The 26,093-nt window shown below is 43.4% G+C and overlaps 1 protein-coding gene across 3 annotated transcripts in view; it reads right to left on the bottom strand.

Moving 5' to 3' along the window:
* The window catches only part of ADCY8 (adenylate cyclase 8), a 225,969-nt gene that overhangs the window by 119,792 nt on the left and 80,084 nt on the right, over positions 1 to 26,093 (bottom strand). For all 3 annotated transcript variants that reach the window (XM_027560824.1, XM_027560825.1, XM_027560823.1), the window contains exons 4-5: positions 24,554 to 24,665; positions 12,261 to 12,388 (exon numbers count right to left, since the gene is read on the bottom strand). In XM_027560824.1, the coding sequence (XP_027416625.1) occupies positions 12,261 to 12,388; positions 24,554 to 24,665 (240 nt within the window). The remainder of the gene's footprint in view (positions 1 to 12,260; positions 12,389 to 24,553; positions 24,666 to 26,093) is intronic.

Here is a 26,093-nt window from a genome sequence, read left to right as displayed (position 1 = left end):
GTGTTTCAATCCCAGTTCTTAAAGGGGTGCTCTGTGTATCCTTGAAATTAAAATGGATGGAATTCTGCTCCGAGTTACAAGTCCTGTTTAATTTTTCCAAAGTAAAGCCACACTGATGCTTTGCTGTGCTTCATCACCGCAAATAAAGAAAAAAATGCCTATAGATCGCTGACCTTATAAACATCTGTTACTTTCCCTTTCTTCTCCGTAAACTCTGAGCTTCTGGAGGGCAGGGATACCATCTTTCATTTCCACATGCCCAGCACTTAGCACACAGGTGTGCTGTGTGCTCAGACGCTCAGTCGTGTCCGACTCTTTGAGACCCCATGGACTGTAGCCCACCAGGCTCCTCTGTCCACGGGCTTCTCCAGACAAGAATACTGGAGTGGGCTGCCATTTCCTCCTGCAGGGATCTTCCCGACCAAGGGACTGAAACCGTGTCTCACGTCTCCTACATCGGCAGGCAGATTCTTAACCACTAGCACATAGGGCTCAGATGCACTTACTGAATTCATGGACAAAACCTTTCTTTTTCTATAGCCTTTGGCTGCTTCTTAGAGTCCCAGGGGAACCATGCAGATGCCTTTAGCCCGGCCAGTTGGAGAGTGGGGAGAATCTCCACATCTTCCCCCTTTAATTTAAGCAGCTTTGCTCTCATGTGTTTTCATGGAGGGCTTCTATCTAAGATATCTTTGAGATAAAGACTCCACTTAATAGTTATCACAAATTTTTTTGTAGCTCTAGATCAAGCGGGGGGTACCCACTGTGCAACAGTTAACCTGCAAAAAGTGATGATGTTATTTCCTGTAACTGAACGGTTAAAGAAGAGTGCTTGGTATATGGTGAGAGATGAAGAACCTTAGAAATGTTCTTTCAGTTGAAATGCTGGGAAAAAAGGAAGCGCATAGGAGTCAGCTGTGGAAGTCAATTACAGTCACTGGGCAGGGTGTTCTGCTCAAGTGTCACGTTTTATCTTTACAATAACTCTGTGCACCATTACCAGCACCATTTTACAACTGAGGAAACTGAGTCCCAAGAAGTTCCTTTCTTTTGCTCACACATGCAGCAGTGGAGTAGCTGGGATCTCACCCCGGGGGTGCGAGTCTACATCCAGGGCTCCACCTCTACTACCTGGAATGGTTTACTGTGAGAAAGAAGCCATCCTCAGCGGTACGTGAGCCACTGAGGCTTAATCTGGCTCTGCCCAATAGAGGGATGACGCAGTCTCTGCTGACTGACTCCCAAAGTCAGCAGACCTATGACAAGCTCCCTTCTCTCGAATTCTGAGTTCACCAAAGGCAGCACAGGAGTCACTCACTGTCAGGGTGGGGGCTGTCAGCATGCTGGTCATGGAGCCTGACTTTGCCTTCAACCATGATCTATTCCAAAGCCTTTACTGGACGCTGGAGTCAGCTTGCCTTACAAAACTTGCAGCTCATCTGCGTCTAAAAAGTTGAAAAACTACCATGTCTTATCCTAGCATGGAAGTTGCAGTCTCATAAAATACTTCATATGATGCCCACAACAGTTCTGATAGGTAGATACCTATCAGGATTATAAACTTCCATTTTACAGATGAGGAAACTGAGGCTCCAAGAGAGTTAAAACATATTCAATATCTCTTCTGTGTTGCCCTCATGTTCTGTGTTGACTTCATGATCTCCTTTCATTCTCACAACCACCTATCTATTCTCACAACATATCCTATCTATTTATCTCATTGATTCATCCAACAAGCATTTCTTGAAGACATTGGCAGGGAACCAGACAGACAAACCAGAAAATCTGTTCCTTTCTTTATGGAACTTGAATTAGGATGTTTTTTCCCCCATTTTGCAGTTAAGAAGCCTGGCATGGACAGAGATTAAGTCTCTCACTCAAGGTTAGGAAGTGATAGGTCCTGATTGGCCCTCAGAATGCCAAACTGCAGGCTGAGAGCGCCATGAACATCTTACCGCTGCTTGTACTCTGCTCAGCATCACCCTCCTGCTTTTGGGAGTGGGAAGGTAAGGGGAGAATCTAGAGCAGGATTCCTGGTCAAAAACAGTGTGAACCCCATGAGAGAAAAGCAAGAGAAAGGATCCAGCCACTCATTTCCCACACTGAGCTCTATGTCTTTCTCTCTCTGTAAAAATAGATATTAAAAACTAAGGTTGCCCTAAATGATGTGTGTGTGTGCATGTGTGTGTGTGTGTGTGTGTGTACTCTACAATGCATATTTCTTTAAACTCACAAGCACTTTTCTATGCCATTAAATACTAACGCAAACCATGGAAACTAATGGCTCCTCATTTCCCTGTTTTGTAATATGCAAAAATTTATCTAACCATTTCCCTGCCTTTGGACATTTAGGGATTCAGATGAATATGCCTCAGGGTCTTTGCCCTGCCACTAAGAGGCTGTGCGTCATTGACAGGAAGTTATTTATCCAATCAGAGTTTTATTTTCCTCCTCTGACAGTTGGGGAAACAGACATTAGCTTCCTCACCTCACAGGGCTGTAGTCACTATTAGGTGAGGTGAGTCAGGAAAGTTATTTAGTATAGCGTCTGGCACGTGGTAAGCATTCAATCAATATTAGCTTAATGAACTATTGCTACTAGATAGATTTGATCTTCACCACTGTAAATAATTTTGCGAAAAGAACCCCTGCTCATGCATTACAGACAACTCTGTTGCATTTTAAAGAGAACTACAGCTTTGTGGATGCTGTACTCAATGACTTTTCAGATCAAGGTTAAGAAAGCGGTTTGGAGAGGAAAGAAAGATACATATATAGAGAGAGACACACACAAGGGAGAAAGGGAGAGATAGAAAGAGCAAAAAAGAAGTTCAAGAGAGAGAAAGGAGAAGGAAGAGATGCCCAGAGGCATGCAGTAGGCTTGGGCACTCCTGCCTCTTAAGGGAAGAAAAATAAATCCTGATTTTCATTCCTCATCCTGCCATGCTGCTTGGCAGGACAACCCCACCACAAGGATTAAGACCTTTGCTCCAATTAACCGTTGGGGACAAGCCAGTTTCTGCTTGACATTCTGGTGTCATTCCATGTCTTTTTAGCAACTGCACTGAAAAGATCAGGCTCTGCAGTTTTCATTAAGTTTCATCAAGGGAGCCTTTGCAGATGGTTAATAAAGATATTGCATATTACAGAGCCCACCTTCAGCTCTAGTGTCTTATAAGCTATCAAGCCTTCCTGGAAATAGAGCCAGGGTGTGTGAAGAAGTGCCACCTGGAGTCACTTTTCAATCTACTTAATGGAACTATTATCTAAGCCTATTTTAATTAATTTAATTTTATGAAAAGACATCCATGAGATGCTATTAAATGCTTCATTAGAAATAAAGCTACATTCAATCACCATTTTTTTTTTGCCATTCACCCAGCTAATATCATGTTTCTAAAATCAACTATTTTTTCTAATGGGATACATTTACTAAGAGCTTTGATGAAGGCTTACAATCTTCTCTTCCCTCTCAGTGTCAGTTCTGATAATTTATTAAGGATGTATGTGAGACTTCCTAGGCTACCCTTTGACCCTTTGGGTGTCAGTAGCAGATTGCAGTCATCAGAAAGAACTCCAGAAATCTAGAGATGAGATTAATCATGTTGTCATGGTTAAGACCAGTGGTTTTGAGGGCAGATGGTTCTAGATTGGTGCCCTGGTTCAGCTACTGACCAGCTCCGTGGTTGTGGGCAATTACATGAACTCTGTAAGCTCCAGTTTCCTCATGGGTGAAGTAGGAGCCTAATTCCAGAGGTGAGTCAGGATGCACCCACACAGTTGTACTGGTTGTTTATGGTTAACATCCACTCCAATGGACTTCCTGGCCAATTCTGATTAGTCCATGTTGTAGCCATACTAGTGAGAGAGTCAATTCCTAGGTAGGTTGATAGGAAGTCCAGGTCTCCAAGGAGGAGAGCGGGGCTGGGGGGTGCGGTGCGGGGAGGGGTCTGGGGCTCTCAAAGAGGAGATAGGGGTCTGGAATTCTCAAGGAGGTGGAAAGGACAAACGCCCTTTCCCCCCTACATTCCTTAGTCACCTAGGGCTTCCCTTATAGCTCAGTAGTATAGAATAGTAGTAAAGAATAGTAGTAAAGAATCTGCCTGCAATGCAGGAGACCCAGGTTCGATTCCTGGGTTGGGGAGATCCCCTGGAGAAGGAAATGGCAACCTATTCTAGTATTCATGCCTGGAGAATCCCATGGACAGAGCAGCCTGACAGGTTATAGTCCATGGGGTCACGAGAATCGGACACGACTTAGCAACTAAACTACTACTACTAGTCACCTAAAACTTTTTTTTTCTTTAAGCCTGGAACTGATGATTACACAACAAACAACTCAGTTTCAACTTCTTACTAAGGATTATATGGGGACTTCCCTGGTGGCTCAGATGGTAAAGCGACTGCCTATAATGCGGGAGACCCAGGTTCAATCCCTGGGTCGGGAAGATCTCCTGGAGAAGGAAATGGCAACCCACTCCAGTATTCTTGCCTGGAAAATCCCATGGATGGTGGAACCTGGTAGGCTACAGTCCATGAGGTCGCAAAGAGTCGGACATGACTGAGCAACTTCACTTCACTTTCAAGGATTATATAACAACACTGTATCCTGCTTAAGGACAGTTTCTCCTTCCTGAAAACCTGACTAATCCTGATATCTTAGAATGTATATTATGGGAGTGGGTCTGGTAAAATGTTTCTATTGGTAAGTTCTAAAAGACCCTTACTCCTTGGAAGGAAAGTTAGCATACCTAGATAGCATATTCAAAAGCAGAGATATAAGTTTGCCAACAAAGGTCCATCTAGTCAAGGCTATAGTTTTTCCAGTGGTCATGTATGGATGTGAGAGTTGGACTGTGAAGAGAGCTAAGTGCCGAAGAATTGATGCTTTTGAATGGTGGTGTTGGAGAAGACTCTTGAGAGTCCCTTGGACTGCAAGGAGATCCAACCAGTCCATCCTAAAGGAGATTAGTTCTGGGTGTTCATTGGAAGGACTGATGCTGAGGCTGAAACTCCAATACTTTGGCTACCTCATGCGAAGAGTTGACTCACTGGAAAAGACCCTGATGCTGGGAGGGATTGGGGGCATGAGAAGAGAATGACAGAGGATGAGATGGCTGGATGGCATCACCGACTCGATGCACATGAGTTTGGGTGAACTCCAGGAATTGGTGATGGACAGAGAGGCCTGGCGAGCTGCGATTCATGGGGTCACAAAGAGTCGGACACGACTGAGCAACTGAACTGAATCCTGTTATCTTAAAATGTAAATTGTGGGAGTGGGTCTGGTAAAAGTTTCACAACCTAGAGATATTCTTTTGATTTATTGTAATAACTAATTAAAAAAGTATATAATTCCCTTGCTTAGATTAGTGAGGGGGGCACTCTCCATTCCCTCTTCTGATGTCTGTGTCAGAAGCTTTCTCTGTCCCTTTTTATACTTTAATAAAACTCTGCGACACAAAAGCTCTTGAGTGATCAAGCCTGATCCTTGGTCCTGAAGCTAAATCTTTTTCGGAGATCACAGTATCACTAGTTGTTCAATATTTTGCTCTCAGCCCTGCCTAACTCCTAGAATTGCTATATGGACTAAATGAGTGAAGACATGTAAAACACTTAGTTCATGGCATAGAGTAGGTGTTCATTAAACCTTATTGTTATTTTTATTATTATTTTATTAGACTGGAACCCCTAAAAAATGAATAGATTTCTGTAACTTAACTGAGTCCAATTTCCCACTGTCCAAACTCAGCTCTGATTGTCAAGATTCTATTAAAAAAAAAAAAAACACTTTCTGGTGATACATGCATGCTATGCATTTAAATTTTCAAAAGAACACTCTGAGTTAGGCCTCTTATGATTCCCATTTCACAGAAGAGGTCATGTAGGCTTTGAGAAGTGAAGAAGCAGGAACCATATTATATCTTCTGACTGCAGTTCAGGATCAAGTGTGTTTCCTACAAGTCATCTCATGGTGCCATAGTCACTCTTCCAGGGAACCACTGCTGTGAGCATATCCAGCAACAAACTCTAATAAGGTGGTGTGTGTGTGCTTAGTCACTTAAATGTGCCCGACTCTTTGTGACCCCTTGGACTGTAGCCCGCCAGGCTCCTCTGCCCATGGGGATTCTCCAGGCAAGAATACTGGAGTGGGTTGTCATGCCCTTCTCCAGGGGATCTTCCCAATCCAGGGATGGAACCCAGGTCTCCTGCATTGCTGGCAGATTCTTTACCGTCTGAGCCACCAGGGAAGCCTAGAACCCTGTCCAAATGCTTAGAGTATTATCAATCGACAAGGGAAGTTTACTGTAATGATAAAAATTTGATTTAAACTTCTAGGTCACATATGGTGTCTTGAGGGACTCTTGGGGTCTTAGCTTTGGAGGATTATAACCCTTTCCTATTTCACTACTGCTTTATTTAAGGTCTTTACTCCTCTTTCCTGTACTGTTATAAAAATATCTCCCAACCAGTTTCCTTCCCCTTGGCCTCTGTTTTCTCTCATCCAGAGTCAACTGGAGACAGTTACCCATCTCCATGGTTACCCTCCTCAAGCGCCGATCGGAACATGACACTTCCCCTCTTCAAGTGTCAGAGACTTCCCATCGCCTGAGGGATAAAACCTGGTGTACCTCAAAAGGTCACCAACTATCTGTGCACTAACTCCACAGACTGAATTTAGAATTATAGTGACCGTGAAGCCTGCTTCAAATCCTTCACACACACACACACACACACACACACACACACACATGCACAAACATACCCATGAACATACTTGTATAGACACAGAAGTGCACACATACTCATGCATATTCACATATCTCACAAAGACACATGCACACATACACACCATACATATACACATACATACACACATATACACACCACATATACATATACAGCACACATGTACATATACACAATACATATGAAAGAAAGTGAAGTTGCTCAGTTGTGTCCAACTCTTTGCAACTCCATGGACTGTAGTCTACCAGGTTCCTTCATCCATGGGATTTTCCAGTCAAGAGTACTGGAGTGGGTTGGATACATAAGCATATATGCACATGCACACACATATGCATACATGTGGTTTCTGCCATTCTTAACTACCAGGGTAACCTTCTTCATAGCCTTGTGTTTTCTTAAAGGTACTTAAAGTTTACTTGGCTGCACTGGGTCTTAGTGGTGCTACCCAGGCTTAGTTGCCCCAAGACATGTGGTGTCTTCCTGGACCAGGGATCAAACCCACGTCCCACGAGTTGCAAGGTGGATTCTTTACCACTGGGCCACCAGGGAAGACCCATGATTTTGTTTTTAGGAAAAAAACTTTGGATCTCAGTGAAAAAGACCACTGTGGAGATATGTAGATGGGGAAAGAAACCGTTCCCTTACGCTTTTACTTCTGACAGTCTTGACTGTTTCCTTGGGAAGCCTTCCGGTGTTCTGAGTAGCAGCTCATCCCAGCTTTCCAGATTCCAGCTCTCTGTTCCCACTAGTGTGTGATGGAAGGAGAATCCCTATAACATATTTGGAGTGATCAGTGAATAAAGGCTCAGGGCCATTTTGAGTGTTGGTTTGCCATTTGTGCAGGAGTTATAAATCTCACCCAAACATGGACACGACTGAAGCTGCTGGGGTCCGGATGCCATCTCACCATCAGAGCACCAGCCCCTCATTGTCAGTCTGTACTCTGGGGACTGGTGTTGGGATTCCGACTCCTTGAGGAAATGCCAAAAAGGGGGACAAAGAGAAACCCTGACAAGGCGGGGGCAGTACCTCAATAGGGATCCATCTCTGATGACAAATATACAGGGTGGCCATCAAGCCTGGGGACACCAGTCAGGAAATGGCTTATCGACATTACAACATATGCAAATAATGTTAAGTATGGTTCCAGACTTGATGGCTTCTTTGGAGTTTTCCAGTTGGAACAAGTGCCTTTGGGGCTGAATACAAAGTTGCATTATGTCTAAGTGGTGGTTGGTTAAGATTTTTGACTTTTTGGTAAAGCTATAGAACTGAGCAACTTCACTTTGACTTTTCATTTTCATGCATGGGAGAAGGAAATGGCAACCCACTCCAGTGTTCTTGCCTGGAGAATCCCAGGGATGGGGGAGCCTGGTGAGCTGCCGTCTATGGGGTCACACAGAGTCGGATACGACTGAAGCGACTTAGCAGCAGCAGCAGCAGCAGCAGCATAGAACTGGAATTTTCTTCTCCACATGTGGAGGTGCAAATATTGTCTGCTGGTCATTCCTCAGAGTGCAATACTTGACAGGAGTGGAAACTCTACAAGTCTGAGCCAATTGCAACTCAGGTTTGCCTAATTCTAGAGCTTGTGTTTATTTCTCTGCACCATGCTTTGTTGGTAACCGGAAGAATTCATGCTGGACCTCAAGTCACCTACATTATAATCAAGGAGTTGTTTGAGTATTAATAGACTCTGACTCATGCAGTTAAAAAACATCTTCCTGAATTGTCTTGTTCTAAAGGAAGTAAAAGCTGTACTTAATAAACTAACAGGATAAAGTCCTTGAATCGCTTCAACCCCTCCAAATCTCAGTGTCCCACTCCAAAGCTTCAGAAAGGACACTTTAAATTGGTTAAAATGGTCAGGAGGGATAAGATCCTCTCCAGAAAGATAAATGGTAATGATCTGAGAATCTTAAGCATTTTGACAATCAGTGTTCATTTCTTCTGCAATGTCATCTCTGCAGCATATCTTCTGCTGAAGTTCAAGTTAGAAACTCCAAAAAAAGCCTGTGAATGAATGGATAAAGAGAATATTCTTTCTTTCTTTTTTTCCTTCCCCCTTCTTTCTTTCTTTTCATCCCTCCTTTCTTTCTCCCTTTCTCTCTCTCTCTACACAGACACACAGAAACACTGGAATATTATTCAGGTTTAAAAATGAAGAAAATCTTGCCATTTGCAATAACATGGATGAATGTGGAGGGTATCACACTCAGTGAAATAAGCCAGAAAGAGAAAGACAAGTCCATTTATATGTGGACTGTTTTTTTAAAAAAAAAAGCTGTACCAATAGACACAGAGTAGAAAGGTGGTTGTCAGGAGTTAGGGATGAGGTAGAGAATAGGGTAAATGTTGGCCAAAGGGTAAAAATACTCATTATAAGATGAATAGGTTCTGAGGTTCTAATGTAAACGTGATGACTACAGTTAACAATACTTATTGTATATTTGAAATTTGCTGAGAGTAGGTCTTAAGCATTCTCGTAAAAAAAGACTACTATGTGAAGTGATGGACGTGTTCATTAACTTCATTGTGATCACCATTTAAAAATGTTGAAGTAGGTCTTCCCTGGCGCTCCAGCAGTTGAGAGTCTGCCTGCCAGTGCAGGGTGCACCAGTTAGACCCTTGGTTTGGGAACCAAGATCCCACATGCTGTGGAGCATGTACCACAACTACTGTAGCTTGCGTGTCCTGCAGCCCAGCCTCCTCAGTGAGAGAAGCCGCCACAGTGAGAAGCCAGCACACTAAAACCAGAGAAAGCCCATGCGCAGCAGTGAAGAGCCCACGAGCTTCAACACAGACTCAGTGGCTCTTAATTTTATTGATCAATTTATTCTTAACACAAATTTAAAGAAAGAGAGAAAGACAGAAAGTCAGTGGAAGGTTTTGCTACTTAAACTTGATTTTGATAAGTCATGGTTGATAATTCATAAACTTGCAGAGGCCTCAGAGCTGGTCTAGTCCAACTTCCTCATTTCATAGACAACCAATCCAAGGAACATCTCTATTGGGCAACCATAGACAAGAGAAGGACTCCGGAGAGACCTGTTCAATACTGTATTTCCGGGGACTTAGCACAGTATCTGACACATGGTAGAAATGAACAAATTATTTGTTGACTGACCTACCAACTGACTGACAGAGTAGAGTTCACAGACCTCATCAGCTGCAGAGCTGGTATGAGACACTGGGTCTTCTGGGTTTCAGGCCCACTACCTCCCTTGAAACCAGTCAACACATTATCACAATTCAACCTAGTTTTCAGGGTAAGACTCTCAAGCATCTGGATTAACAGCTGAGAAGCATCTGTAGCCTTTCCCATCTTTGAAAGGCTGATCAAAGAGGACTCTGGTGGGAAGTGGTGGACTCCTTTCTCTATGGTCCCTCTTGGAAGAAACATCTGTATCTCTGTAGAAGAGGAGGTAATAGCAGAGTGGACATCTCCAGTCTCTCTCCATCAGCCTACCTGGTCTTAGGGTTCGTGAGGGTGGGGTTTTTCAGTATATATGCATGTGTGCTAAATTGCTTCAGTTGTGTTCAACTCTTTGTGACCCTTTGGATTGTAGACCACCAGGCTCCTCTGTCCATGGGATTATTCAGGTAAGAATACTGGCATGGGCTGCCATTTCCTCCTCTAGGAGATCTTCTCCACCCAGGATCAAACCCACATCTCCTACATTGGCTGGCAGATTCCTTACTACTGAGCCCAGGGAAGCCCTCTCACCGTACACCTCATGGCAAAGCACGTCACTGCTTTGACCAGGCCCTGGTCACGGGTTGGTTCCAGAGGTGGGACCCTGAAGGCCTACCCAGGGGGCACACCTGCCCACCCAGACTGTGATGTCAGTCTCAGTCTTGAAATGACCAGAGTTGCTTCAGTGGGACAGGATCGTATTTAGGAAAAGTGCTTCTATGCCCTCTTCTTAATTATGGGACTTCCCAGCCTTTCCCAATGTCAGTAGTCTCTGCCTGAAACCTGAATAAAGTCAGGGATCTGTCAGCAAGTAGAAAGGTCAAGCACAAGGTGTTGGTCACGGCCAGGTTCTATTTTAATACAGAGGGAGCCTCCAACTCCTGAGGTTCCTCCTGCCTGCACCTGGTCTTGGGAACCAGCAGGTAAGCTGAGCCTACAGTGAAGGGTGTGCATGGGGGTGCAGATTGCTGTCTTTGCTGACTTTAATCCAGACTAACACTCCCAAGCATCACATGCATACCAGGTAGACCATATGACCAAGGTGCGAGTTCACAGGGAGAGCCTTCCAGTCTGTTTACAACAACTCTCTTCTTCTCTTAAAAGACGAGGCACAAGCCATGGAGATTTCTGCCCATGGGTCCTCTCTTTACTGCCTTTGCTGTGGTTGTGGGAGGATGTGATGCTTGGAGGATCTGCAAACATTTTGGAACCTTGAAGGGAGCTTTGACAACACTGAGCTTTTATCACACAACCACAGACAGTCTAGTTCTAAAGTCCTTGACCTCAATAACTCATCCCCCTTTGATTAAACCTCTATTTGTCAGATATACTGACCAAAGCCAAGAACCCTTGTCACACACCCATGAAGACACCCCTGGCTGCCCTTCCTGTTGACCTTAGGATAAAATGAAAGTGAAAGTTACTCAGTCGTGTCCGACTCTTTGTTAATTCTCCAGGCCACAATACTGGTGTGGGTAGCCAGTCCCTTCTACAAGGGATCTTCCCAACCCAGGGATCGAACCTAGGTCTTTAGGATTGTAGGTGAGTTCCTCACCAGCTGAACCACCAGAGAAGCCCAACAATACTGGAGTGGTTATATATCCCTTCCCCAGTGGATCTTCCCGACCCAGGAATGGAACCGGGTTCTCCTGCATTGCAGGCAGATTCTTTACCAGCTAAGCTACTGCGGCCCCTTAACATGACTGAGAAGGCCCTGCAGGTTCTGGCTGATCCCAGGGTGCAGCCTGCCTGTCACCACATTCCAGCCGAGACCTCACCAACTGCCATGGCAGCACATCCCAAACTCTGCACATGGCCATCTATCCTCCAAGCTCTCCATTCCACCTCCAGGATCTAACATCTTACTTTTCAGGAAACAGCTTAGACATCTGTACACTGTAAAGTCTTCTCCAGCACCCCAGATTGCACAAACTGTTGGTTTTCTATCGCCCCCATCCACCCTGGTTTGATTCATCTCAGAGCATATTGTACTGTGTTGAAATTGTCTATGCATTATCTCTCCCTGAAGGTAAGCATTACATTCATCATGTTCCTTGCTGTATCCCCAGAAGAACATTAGTTATACCAATTTGTTGAACAAACAATGAAAGGGAAGTATAACTAGAACACAATGAAACTAGCAGGTTTATTGGTTTTATGGGAGAACTAACAGGCATAAATCTTCTTGAAATAAGTCAAAGAGCTCCACCTTGCAACATAGACATGACTGAGCACAAAGGATAGATAGTGTGCTTTTGGTCTTTTCCATCAAGCTCACCAAAGGCCTGGGATTAGGGAGAAGATCCCAAGTTACCTGATAGTTTTGATCATGCTGAGGCCCATTTCAACACAGCAGTGGGCGTGGTCCTGGCGGGGCTCAGGAAGTCCTGAAACGCAGTAGTAGCAGTCCCCCAGGATTTTAATACGAAGGCAGTGATGCTCCTGAAAGGCATAATGTGGGAGAGGGCTGAGTCAGCAGACAGGTAAGTGCTTCCGAAAGGCTTGGGAAAGAGGGGAGCTGGGTCAAAAGGTCTGCACCTTGGGATGAGGGGTCCTACTTTTGTAGGGGATGTTTGAAGGAATCAGGGGCAGAATGGAGTCATGGGAAAATGGTGGATTTTGAGCCTGACAGATACACAGTCATATCCTGGCTCTAATCTTAATACCTACTGTGTGGAAGGACCTGGCGGAGTGGGCATTCAACATGGGTATTCAATGTTCCCCTACGAGTCCTGCTCCCACATGATTTGGTAGTTTTTTTTTCTTTTTTTTTTGTTAGCTCAAAACAAGCACTTAAATATATAAATTACTTAGAGATACCAGCTTTCAACTCTATATAAAGTTCTTTCCCAGCTAAGGTACTGGCACCTTAGTAAGAGGGGCTGACTATGTCTAATACATACTTCCATTCATTTATTAATTCATATGCTTGTTTATTGATAAAAACATCAGTTGAGCACCTATCTATCACAAAGTAACCATTGTCCCTGACACAAAGGTGATTAATAATAGCCCCTAGTGTGCACCATGAACTTCCCTGGTGACTCAGTGGTAAAGAATCTGTCTACCAAAGCAGGAAACTTGGGTTTGATCCCTGGGTTGGGAAGATCCCCTGGAGGAGGGCATGGCAGCCCACTCCAGTATACTTGCCTGGAGAATCCCATGGACAGAGGAGCCTGGTGGGCTATAGTCCATGGGGTCGCAAAGAGTCAGACATGACTTAGCAACTAAAGAACAACAACAATATGCTTCATATACTAAATGGAATGAATCTCACAAGAACCTTGAGGTAGGTACAATTTTTATCCTCATCACTTCACCAGTGAGAAGCAGGACACAGCTGTTTGGTGGATTCACATTCTTGAAGATATGATTCTTACAAAGTTTCAGAGAGCAACAAGCATCTAGGAAACGGTGCATCCTTTCATACTGAATCAGAATAGGCTGGATTTTGCAGATTTTGCAGGAAAGAGAACTTGGGACAATATAGCACTGGGGCAAAGAGTGCTGGCAGAGGACCTCCACTGCTAGGGATCAAATCCTGGACACCCCCTCCCCCCACCTCATTTTTGCTGTCTATCTTTAGGTAAATTACTTAACCTCAGCCTCTGTTGCCTCATCTATAAAAAGACGATAAGGAAGACTAGGACCTCAGGGATGTCCCTGGTCATTGCGTGGTTGAGACTCTGCACTTCCAATGCAAGGGGCATGGGTTCAATCCCTCGTTGGAGAACTAAGATTCCACAGGCCATGTGGTCAACAAGTTTAAAAACAAATAAAATAAAAATGGGTCTTTAGGAAAAAAAAAGTAGGACCTCGCTGTGTGACTGTAAAGATGAAGGAAGATGATGTGCGTGAAGGCTTAGTATAAGGTCGAGCAGATACAGCACTAAAAATACTGCCCGTCTCTGTGCTGGGGGCTAGGACTCCTGTCCTAGTTCTTCCACATTCTATCTGCCACCACGGCAGAGTCCCTCTAGATCTCCTTGGGCTAGATGGCTGGGACTCATGACCTGTGAGGTGTTCTCTAGATCTGAAGCCCTAGGAGCCTATGAGTCTGTGGCTTTGTGGGTGAGCAGCTCTCCTTGGGAAACCAGAGTCCAAGGGCAGGAGGAGGGGAACTGCAGACACAGAGGGGCCTGCTGAGACGCCAGAAGCACACCGATGCCCTGGTACTGCAGGCTACAAAGCACCATGCTGGCTTCCTAAGCTGAAGAGATGTTGGGACATCGTGTTTGAGTAACGAGTGAAATCACTCTCCCAATAAAAAAACAAATGCCAGACAGGGAAAAGAGAATCAGAACTGGCTCTGGCGTTTCCCTCTCTGCATCAGATCTCCAGGGTCTTGCCAACCTTCCCAAACAGGCACAGATGTGATCTTCAGAATGCTGATAGCATGCGTAGCATCCCACAGTTATTTTTAGGAGCATGTAGCTTCTATCTATTGGCAGCTTCAGTGCCACTAATTTTGCAAGAAAGCACAAAGGGAAGCTCAAAACCTTCACTTGTTTCTTCTAACACACTCTAGACTGTAATGGCCAGAATAGAACTAGATACTGGTCACTGGTTTTGGCAGTTTCTAGATTTGTGGAGTCCATGGGACAGTTACATTCTATATATATATATATATATATATATATATATATATATATATGTATATATATATATTAAAAGAAACAACCAGAGGGCCCAAGGGACTGCACCAAGGTTCAATTTTGTGTTTTGCCAAGAAGGTATGAAAAATGTCCATCAACATACAAAAATAACAACCCAACTATCCCACTATTCCCATCACTTTATAAAATAAAAGGCATTTTTAACTCACTTCACTCTGTATAATAGGTTCTAGGTTCATCCACCTCATCAGAACTCACTCAAATGCATTCCTTTTTATGGCTGAGTAATACTCCATTGTGTATATGTACCACAACTCCTTTATCCATCATCTGTCAGTGGACATCTAGGTTGCTTTCATGTTCCAGCTATTGTAAATAGTGCTGCAGTGAACAATGGGATACGTGTATCTTTTTCAACCCTGGTTTCCTCAGGGTATATGCTTAGGGGTGGGATTGCTGGGTCATATGGTGGTTCTATCCCTAGTCTTTTAAGGAGTCTCCATACTGTCTTCCATAGTGACTGTATCAATTTACATTCCCACCAACAGTGGAAGAGCGTTCCCTTTTCTCCACACCCTCTCCAGCATTTATTGTTTGTAGACTTTTTGATGATGGTCATTCTGAGTGGTGTCAGGTGATATCTCATTGTGGTTTTGATTTGCATTTCTCTAATAATGAGTGATGCTTAGCATCTTTTCATGTGTTTGCTAGTCATCTGTATGTCTTTTTTGGAGAAATGTCTGTTTAGGTCTTTCCTCCACTTTGTGATTGGGCTGTTTGTTTTTCTAGCATTGAGTTGTATGAGCTGCTTGTATATTTTGGAAATTAATCCTTTGTCAGTTGTTTCATTTGCTATTATTTTCTCCTATTCTGAGGGTTCTTTTCACCTTGCTTATAGTTTCCTTTGCTGTGTAAAAGCTTTTAAGTTTAATCAGGTCCCACTTGTTTACTTTTGTTTTCATTTCCGTTACTCTAGGACGTGGGTCGTAGAGGATCTTGCAATGAAGTGAGTCAGAAAGAGAAAGATAAATATCGTATTCTAATGCACAAATATGGAATATAGAAAAGTGGTACTGAAGAATTTATTTACAGGGCAGCAATGGAGAGACAGACAGAATAGACTTATGGACATGGGGAGAGGGGAGGAGAGGGTGAGATGTAAGAAAAGAGTAACATGGAAACTTACTTTACTGTATGTAAAATGGATAGCCAACAAGAATTTGCTGTATGACTCAGGAAACTCAAACAGGGGCTCTGTATCAACCTAGAAGGGTGGGATGGGGAGGGAGGTTCAAAAGGGAGGGGGTATATGTTTACCTATGGCTGATTCATGTTGAGGTTTGATAGAAAACAACAATATTCCGTAAGGCAATTATCCTTCAATAAATAAATAAAAATAAATAAGTAAAATTGTGAAGGTCATCAAAAAAGAAGGAATGAGAAGCTGTCATATCCTCAAGGAGTCTAAAGGAGACATGAGAATTAATATAGTATCCTGGTTAAAAACTGAGGCAATCTGAACGAAGAATGGAGTGTCATTAATAGTAATCTATCAAATTTGTTCATTAATCTCAACGAGTGTGTCATACTAGTGTAAGATTTTCATAATAGGGGAAACTTGCATGTAGGACATATTGGAACTCTGTACTATTTCACAATTTTTTTCTATAAAGATAAAACTGTTTTAAAATAAAAACTATATTCAACTTTTTTAAGAAAAAAAAAGGAAAAGGCATTTTTAATACTGAAAAAGTAAAAGGACACATGCTTAGAATAAAGAAAAGCTTTTGGCACTAAATGAAATTAACGATAAAGACTCACATATGTAGATATACATGTAATTGCTGTACATATATATACTGTATATATTGCTATATATATGTGTGTGTGTGTGTGTTGTATACATATAGATATGCACACTACAGAAATGTGAGTTTTCATGTACATGTATATATCTCGTAGTGGCCACAAGTTAAAATTTGTTTGCAAAGGAGCAAATCCCTTGCTCTTATTTTGAGTGAGAACACTGAGGCTGGGAGGCTGTGACTGGTGACATCAGTCGGGCACCCTTCATGTGCAAATGGTCTTTGGGCAGAGCTTGCAGTGACTCAGGCCATTGGTGACCTGGTGCAGTGGAGACATCTTCCTCCCTGTTGACCATGGGAGGAGGGAGGGGAAGTGTGGAGCAGGGAAAACTTTGGTCTAAGAATCAGACCTCCATTCTAGTCAAATTTACCAGCTGTCTGACCTTCGATAAGTCATTGAAGCCACTGATATGCGGGTTTCAATTAGCCATATATGACTCCAGTCAAAATGATCCTTTTGTCCTCAACAAATAACAAAGCAAGCATGGCCGTTGACTAGCAATGACAATGACAGCTAGCATCTGAAGATAGTCTTCTCCACATTCAACACCACACCTTATCTTTTCTCCTCTGAGTATCACAACAGCCTTGAACACAGCAGAGCGTGTTTTTAGATATGAAAATTTCAGCATACAACAGATGGAAAACTTCCTGTGCCACAGGGCAGCTGGCTAAAAATAATGATATGGACTATAAATGATATTCAACAGCCCCAAATCAGTGATTTTTCCATGAAGACAGAGGTGAAAGCATTTTGGAAAAACTTAGGGAAAGGGAGTTGTATTTATTAAGCACATACTACGCGCCAGGCTATGTGCTGAAGGCATCACATTGACTTTGTTTAGTCTTTAGGATCACATTCTGAGCCACATGTCACTTCACAGGTGGCTTATGGAAAGGAAGGTCATCCAGCAAGTCAGAGGCAGAGTGGAATTCACAGCATCTCTGTTTGACTTTGGGGCTCCATGCTCTCTTCAGAAAAATACAGAAATTGTGGCAGAGTCTAGAATGATAGATTTCCTGACAAAATGTGTTTTGGAAGGAGATATGTAAAACAGTTTATCACCTTTTGGATCAGACAGAGAACAATGTGGTGACAATGTTTGAAGGGTCCATTTTCCTTCTAAACAAAAGGTGAAGCTGACAGCTTCTTGAAAAATTGTGGTCCCCAAATAAATACCATTTGTATATATATATATGGCTCAGACAGTAAAGAATCTGCCTACAATGCAGGAGATCCGGGTTCAATCCCTGGGTAGGGAAGATCCCCTGGAGAAGGAAATGGCAACCCACTCCAGTACTCTTGCCTGGAAAACCCCATGGACAGAGGAGCTGGAGGACTACAGTCCCTGAGGTCACAGAGTCAGACACGACTGAGTGACTAACCTTTTCACATAAATACAATAATAATTTGTGTGTATATATATATATACAAAAATAAATAAGGAGATAGTGAGGGACAGGAAGGCCTGGAGTGCAGCAGTCCATGGGGTTGCATAAAATCAGACACAACTTAGCAACTGAACAACAGCATATAAATATAAACACAAATATGAAAGGGCCTGTCTTCTCATCTGTCAAGTTCTGTCAATTTTGCAGACACATTCTTCTGATCAATTCCTGTGAGCTGTCAGACGATCTGACAGTAATATCCAAGCAACTTCTTTTTTATTTACCAGAAACTGCTTTGAAAAATTCACATTAAAAAAGCCAGGTTGCTTTGAAAAAAAGATGTAGAAAAAAGAAAAATAAAGTAGGGTGAGAGTCTTGTAAATTTTATTCAGTTAGTCCTAATATAATACTTTTCTTCTCATCTTGATGGCTTTGATATGATAAAAATCTTGGGGGAAAAATCCAGAGAATTTATGAAACTATATATGTATATAACATTGAGGAGACACAGGTACCAAATTATCAAAGACGGTTATATCACTGGGAAGGGGTAAGATTATAGGGATGCATACTTTCCATATGGTCTCTTTTTTAAAAAATTTAAAAAAATTTTGGCCACATTGCACAGCATATGGGATCTTAGTTCCCTAACCAGGGATCGAACCTCTGCCCCCTGCCTTGGAAGCAGGGAGTCCTAACCACTGGACCTCGAGGGGGTTGCATGTGTTGTCTCTATCTTTGATGTTTGAATTTACATAATTGACAAGTAGGGCTTTAGTAATCAGAAAAAAAAAAAAAACATGAAAAGGAAAAAGACTCTCAGAACAAGAACATTAGTGCCATGAATGCACTTTAAAAAGTTATATTAGAAAAATCATGGCAATTTTTATGGTACTTTATCTAACTGCAACTATACAAATTAACACATGAATATATTGCCCTAGTAAAAATAAAGCTGTAGATAAGTCTCCTTGAGTAGTCTCTCCCCCTCAGACATACCACATGCTAGAAACCTGGTCCCCTTTCCCCTCTTGAGAGACTGCTGTGCATTCATACATACATTTCTATATTTCTATGTATGCACTATTTTTCATGCTCTTTAGCTACAAATTGATCAATTTTGTTGTTCAGTTGCTAAGTCACGTCCAGCTCTTTTAGACCCATGGAGTGTAGCATGCCAGGACTCCCTGTCCTTCTCTATCTCCTGGACTTTTCTCAGATTTGTGTGCATTGAGTTAGTGATGCTGTCTAACCATCTCATCCTCTGCCACCTCCTTCTCCTCCTACCTTCAGTCTTTCCCAACATCAGGGTCTTTTCCAGTGAGTCGGCTCTTCACATCATGTTCATGGGGTTCTTTGCATCACTGTTCATGGGTTCTCACAGCAAGAATACTGGAGTGGTTTGCCATTCCCCCTCCAGTGGACCATGTTTTGTCAGAACTCTTAACTACAACTCATCCATCTTGGGTGGTCCTGTATGGCATGGCTCATGGCTTCATTGAGTTACGCAAGGTCCTTGGCCATGACATAGCTGTGATCCGTGGAGAGGAAACTGATCATACCATGTTTATAGATCTAAGATGTGTTTTTTCATGCAAAAACTTGTCTTGAAATTTCATGTTTGGTACAGAAATAGCTATCTCATTCTTTAAAATCTATTGATAAGCTTTCCATAGTGTTGGAATAGTTTCTTTTTTAAGATATTATTTTTGATGTGGACAATTTACAATACTGCTTTTGTTGTTTATGTCCTGGTTTTTCGGCCCTGAGGTATGTGGGATCTTAGTTCCCCTCACCAGGGGTCGAATCCACGCCCCCTGCATTGGAGGGTGAACTCTTAACCCCTGGACCACCAGGGAAACCCCAGAATTGTTTGTTGCAACAATAATTTAGGTTGCTTCCCATTTTGTCACGAATCTGAAACAAGGTTTAAGATGTAATGATGTTGCTTTAAATTTACAATTTTAAAGCCTTGATAATAGCATACATATCATTCCTAGTTTGGAAGTGAGAGGGGTAGTTATGGATTTTTTTTTTTTTTTTAAAGATCGAAGATCAAAAGTTACTAGAGTTTGCCAAGGACACTAGAAAGAGTCAAAAACATTCTGCTTTGAGCAGCCTGAACCACAAGGGCGCTGAGGAACTCAATCACATTAAGAGGATCTTCAGTAGAAAGCTTTGAAGTTTTTGCCTGTATCTTAATGATGCAGTGGATAAATGGGCAGCTGCAGTAGATGGTATTTACACGGGAAGTGGGTTCTGTCAGATGTATGACATAAAACTAAGCAAAGAATTATGGCACAGCAGGGAGAGGTCATTATAAAGCCACAGAATTTTGATATTAAAAGATATGAGAAAAGGCAAGTCTAATCCTCTTTTACACAGAAGCAAAATCTGTGACCCACTTGGTGAAGTGATTTGCCCGAGGTTGGGAGGCAAAAGCATTTCAAGTAGGTTTTCTCATTCCAAGGTGAGCTGAATTGTTTCCACTGGCAGGATTTCTCAAGCTTTTTCACAAAAGTCTCATAGAATACTGATGCCCCTGGGATAGGTGGGTGGGTGAAAATGGGGTTGGGGTAGAATGGGAATTATTGGGTACTTCTGGGTGTGCTGAGAACTTATTTTGAGCCTGACTTTGTGTTGTTTCATTTATCCTTCATTACTATTCTGATAGGAAACTGAGATTCAGAGAGGTGATTTGTAGTTAATTGAAGTCCAGCCCATAGCTGTCCATGGTTTTTTCGGCCCTGAGGCCCATCCAGTAGTCACAAACGGATGTGAGAGTTGAACCATAAAGAAAGCTGAGTGCTGAAGAATTGATGTTTTTGAATTTTGGTGCTGGAGAAAACTCTTGAGAGTACTTTGGACTGCAAGGAGATCAAACCAGTCAATCCTAAAGGAAATCAACCCTGAATATTCATTGGAAGGACTGATTCTGAAGTTGAAGCTCCAATACTTTGGGTACCTGATGCAAAGAGCCAACTCACTGGAAAAGACCCTGATGCTGGGAAAGATTGGAGGCAGGAGGAGAAGGGGATGACAGAGGATGAGATGGTTAAATTGAATCACTAACTCAATGGACATGAATTCGAGCAAACTCTGGGAGATAGTGGAGGACAGAGGAGCCTGGCGGGCTACAGCCCATGGTGTTGCAGAGGGTCGGACACAACTGAGCAACTCAGCATGTATGCACTATTCTGATAGGAAGCTGAGGTTCAGATAGGGGATGTGCAATTGAAGTTAACTGAAGTCCAGCCCACACTTGAAGTCTTAGAGACCTAACTTTCGGAGTCATCCAGCATGAGTAACAATACATCTCTGACATCTCACTCCATCCCTAAAATGCCTGGGGCATTGCTCGGTGGTCAGAAGCCAGCACCTGGCCTCAGGTGGCCTGAATCACAGATGCACCACCTACCAGGGGTCCTGGGCAGATTATTTTACTTCTTTGAGTCTTGGTCATTTATTCTACAAAATGGGAACAATAAAAAAACTTCCCTTATAGATTTTTGTAAGAGCTGTCTAACTATAAGTTAGGTAATCCAGGGCAAATACATCGAGTAACACAGAATGTACGTGGGGCAGTTTATGAATGTTTAATATGCTCAAAATAAATCATTTTACTCCATCATCTATCTGGATTTATTTTTATATTCATTAAAAAAAAAAATCTTTCAGTAAGATTCAAGCTCCAGAAGGACTATAGCTTCTTGCAGCCTAGGGACTTGCTGGGCTGTGCACGCCCATCTCACCTCTCCCCAACTATGTACAGTGTGAAAGTCTGTAATGTCTGACTCTCTGCAACCACATGGACTGTAACCCACCAAGCTCCTCTGTCCATGGGATTCTCCAGGCAAGAATACTGGAGTGGGTTAGCCATTCCCTTCTCCAGGGGATCTTCCTGACCCAGGAATCGAACCCAGGTCTCCTGCACTGCAGGCAGATTCTTTACCGTCTGAGCCACGAGAGAAGCCCCAGTGAACAGTGTAGCTAGGGCAAAAAGCTGAGGCTACAAGGCCAAGTCCACATTCCTTAAATGTCGCGCTGTGCCCTCCAGACTTGTGTCTGCTTTCCTCTTTAAGCTCACTCCTCACTGCAGTCTCCCATGCCCTTTACGCTCCAGCAATCTTGAGCTCCTTATAGCTCTCCAAACAAGCAGCACACTTCCTCATTTTCACACTTGCCTGCCTTTGCCCTGGCTCAGCCTGGAAGGTGCTTTGTCATCTAATCTGATGCTGGCAAAGCTCCTGCTCTTTCTCAGACCCCGTCTGCATACGGCCTCTTCTCCTGATGCTGCCCAACCACCCCTCTCCTCAGCCCAAGCACTGACTGTCCCTTTCTTCATCCACCAGGACTTCTGTGCCCACTGCCTGTACCGCACTGCCCTGCAAAGTTGGTGGACTTGTTTCTTCCTTAGCAGAGTCTGAGGGCAGGGGCTGATTCTGTCTTACCACAGCCTCACACAGTTCCTGGCACATAGTAGGCACATAAGGAGTGTTGACTGAACAACTTGCATTGCATCTTTCATAGCAATCCTTTATCTGGGTCAATGGGGATTACTGTGACACCAGAAACTGACCTTGATCACATCTTTCAGTTCTCTTTGGAGGGCCATTTTTGTTCTTCTCAGCACCTCTGGGCAGAAATATTTAGAACCAGAGTATAAAGTAGAAGAACTATGTGTAACTGGGACCAACCACCCTTGAAGCAGCGATAAAGAGAAATGGTATACATTCTTCCCTATCTTCAAATTTCCAGCCCTTCAGGTTAACCTGATCCTTCTCCTGGGAGGAGACCTCAGTTTCCACCTCTTCTTCTGCTCCTGTCAGCCTCCTACTTAGTAGCTGTCCAATAGCTGCAGGTTACAATGCAGGGTCCTTGGCCAATCCTTGCTTATTCTTCTAGCCTCTCCTCTACCCCTTTCAGCAATGCTAAGTATCTTCTGGTTCTTCACACATACAGCATCTTTATTTTTGTTCTCTCCTCTGCATACACTGACCTTTCCTGTTTTCTTTACCTCCTAATTGGTGTACAATTTTTATATAATAAAATTTACCATTTTGATAAATGTGTACAATCACACTCACATACAGAACAACCAGATCACCCCACAAATCACCTCACCCTATGCTTCTCTGCATAGAATGACCCTATGCTTCTGTGCATGGGACAACAGAAGATGAGATGGTTGGATGGCATCACCGACTTGATGGACATGGGTTGGAACAAGCTCCGGGAGTTGGTGATGGACAGGAAAGCCTGGCGTGCTGCAGTCCATGGGGTCGCAAAGAGTTATACATAACTGAGCGACTGAACTAAATTGATGCTTCTGTGCAATCCATCCACTCCCTCCATCCCTTATCCTAACTGGCAATGACTCATCCCTTTTCTTTCCCTGTAATTTTTGCCTTCTCTAGACTGTCTTACAAATGGAATCATCTAGTGTCTAATCTTCTGTGGCCTGGATTCTTTCCCTTGTCATATTGCACTGGAGATTCACAGATGCTATTACATGTACTGGTGGTTTATTCCTTGTTACTGCTGAATAGTATTCTGCTGTATTTGTCTTCTCCTTTGAAAGATCCAGCCTAAAAATCAGTTTCTCCCAGAAGTCTTCTCTGATCCAAGGGTTATACATTGTTTCTATGTTCCCATGGGATTCTAGACTTTCTTTCATCAGAGCACATAGTACACTGTACACTGATGACCTCTTTAGGCATCCCCGACAAGACTCAGCTCTAAGAAGGGAGAAAATGTGTCTCAGTCATGCCCATATTCTTAACACAACACCTAATCGATGCTCAGATGCAAGGATGAATGGATCTCTGTTGGAGTGAAGTGAGCTTAAAATAGGACATTTTTGATACTCTAATAATGATATGGGCTTCCCTGGTGGCTCAGACAGCAGAGAATCTTCCTGCACTGCAGGAGACCCGGGTTCGATCCATGGGTCGGGCCTGGAGAAGGGAATGGCAACACACTCCAGTATTCTTGCCTGGAGAATTCCATGGACAGAGGAGCCTGGTGGGCTACAGTCCATGGGGTCACAAAACAATGATATGGTCTCATTCCACTCTCACAACAGCCTGTGAAACCGGCACCACTATACGTCCTTTACAAAGCAAGTCAAGTCATGCTAATCTGAATCCAAAACCTGGGCTAAAATACAGTGTGCCAATGACATTCCTCTGTGATTTGAGTGGCTTGAGGACTTGAAATCTGTGTTTTGGTGGCAAATGTTCATATTCTTTAACCTGTTCTCTATTTTAGCTCTGGTCAAGCCCGCAGCAAAAGAAAGGTAGTGTCCTGTTGGCTAAAACCCAAGCTCTTAGGTCAAACAAAATGGTGGTGGGACGGGCCAGTAGCTCACTGGTCCTTGAGAAGAGACTAATTCATTCCAGACGGCTGGGGTTGGCGGGGAAACTGCAGGCAGTCGGCTCTGCATGAAGCAGCACTGACGCTGCATCTGACGGGAACCCGGCCACAGGCGGAGGAAGATGGAGAGCAGATTTAAAAGGACTTTGGTTTAACTGTCACTCAACCAGCTGTCTCTCAGCTGGGAAAATTCATCTGACAAACCGTAAATAACTAACGTCAGTGCCCAGAATGCACAATGGTCAGGGGTCCAGGTCTGGGGTCAGGATGCAGAACGGTGACTGAGTCCCCTTTTCCCCTAATTCTGCATGCAGTCCGTCACTCCTGCGAAGATGAGGAGGGAATTAAATTCAACTCACATGGGCCAGTCGATCAAATCTGGCAAAGAGCTCGTTGAGCATCCTGACCAGCTCCTGAGCAGACAAGGTCGTGGAGAGGTTGGTAAATCCTTTAACATCTGCAAAAAGAATACTAGACAACAGGGAAGGGATGGGGAGGGGGAAGAGAGTACATTAATACTTGAATCCATCTTGGGAGAAACATCCCCATTCAAACAAACCAACGGTGGCCTGAGATGGTAGCTCTCCTTGCCAGGGGAGTCTCGAGGTATACCTCAGTGTTTACCAAACATTTCAGTGGACAGTCCACCCAGGGGTTCAGGAAGGACAAGATGGCAAGGGAAAGCCCTTCTTCCTGTGCAGGACTGTGGAGTGCTGGTAACGCGAACAACCCAAAAGGGGAAGTTTTCAGTAGTGAAGTGAAAGTCACTCACTTGTGTCCAACTCTTTGCAACCCCCTGGAATTCTCCAGGCCAGAATACTGGAGTGGGTAGCCTTTCCCTTCTCCAGGGGATCTTCCCAACCCAGAGATTGAACCCCGGTCTCCTGCATTGCAGGTGGATTCTTTATCAACTGAGCTATGAGAGAAGCCCCAGAATAGATCAATGTATTGTGGAAAACAAAATGAAGCCTTATGAATTATCCTTGCAAATGCAGATGTCATGAACACAGAGCGTAATGGACACAGGGACAAAAGTATGCAAAACCATGTTATCTCTAGTCCAATGACATATGCTCTATCCCAAATTGCAGGCATATAGAGTTACAATGTTTTTTAAAAATTGTGGAAATAAGTAGCAAGCCTGGGAGACCTTGGGCAGAATAATAATGACTTCTCTGAAATGCATATTTACTAAGAATTTCAGTTAGCTGAGGTCTTATCCTATGCATATTCTTGGTGGAAGGGAAGGGGTAGTCCTTGAAAGCCTTATCAAAGCAAGGCACTGTATGAGTGCTGTCTTAGTCAAGCCACCTGGTTAGCCCGTGGGGAAGGCAGTGTTCATCCCAATGTGAAGATCAGGAACTTTTGCCCAACATTCACTGGTAGCCCATGGCAGAGTTGGGATTGCCCTTGAGGCTGAACTGCACGGTGAGGAACTACTCCGCCCACCTAACACAGGGTCTCAGGGATCAATTCAGCCTCAGGGGTACCTCTGAGAGGAAGAATGAACATCAGAGAGGGCACCATATTTTCTTGATTCTCGTGTTTTTACCAAATCTGAAACTGACCGCATCTTTGCAGTGTGTCACACTTTTTGGTTAGTTTTCTTAGTGTTGCATAAAATAATGGTGAGTTTCACCACCAGTGTGACTTAGTTTTAATGAAATAGCTGAATCGGCCCGAAGGCCCCGTGGAATGTGCATGGACTTACGTTGGTCATCCCTGGCATTCAGTGGCTCTTAAAGTTGTCTCCATTACAGACTCCTTTAAGAATCTGATAGAAATTATGGATTTTAGCTCCTAAAAAATGTGCAAGTATTCAAAATTTTGCACTTGATTTCAAGGGATTTTTACTTTCCCAGAAGCCCACTCAGGGACTCATTAGGAATCCTTAGATCT

Source organism: Bos indicus x Bos taurus, chromosome 14, assembly GCF_003369695.1.
Source record: "Bos indicus x Bos taurus breed Angus x Brahman F1 hybrid chromosome 14, Bos_hybrid_MaternalHap_v2.0, whole genome shotgun sequence".
Taxonomy (NCBI): domain Eukaryota; kingdom Metazoa; phylum Chordata; class Mammalia; order Artiodactyla; family Bovidae; genus Bos; species Bos indicus x Bos taurus.
Note: the sequence above shows the minus strand (reverse complement) of the source record. Positions and strands in the feature narration are given on the sequence as shown.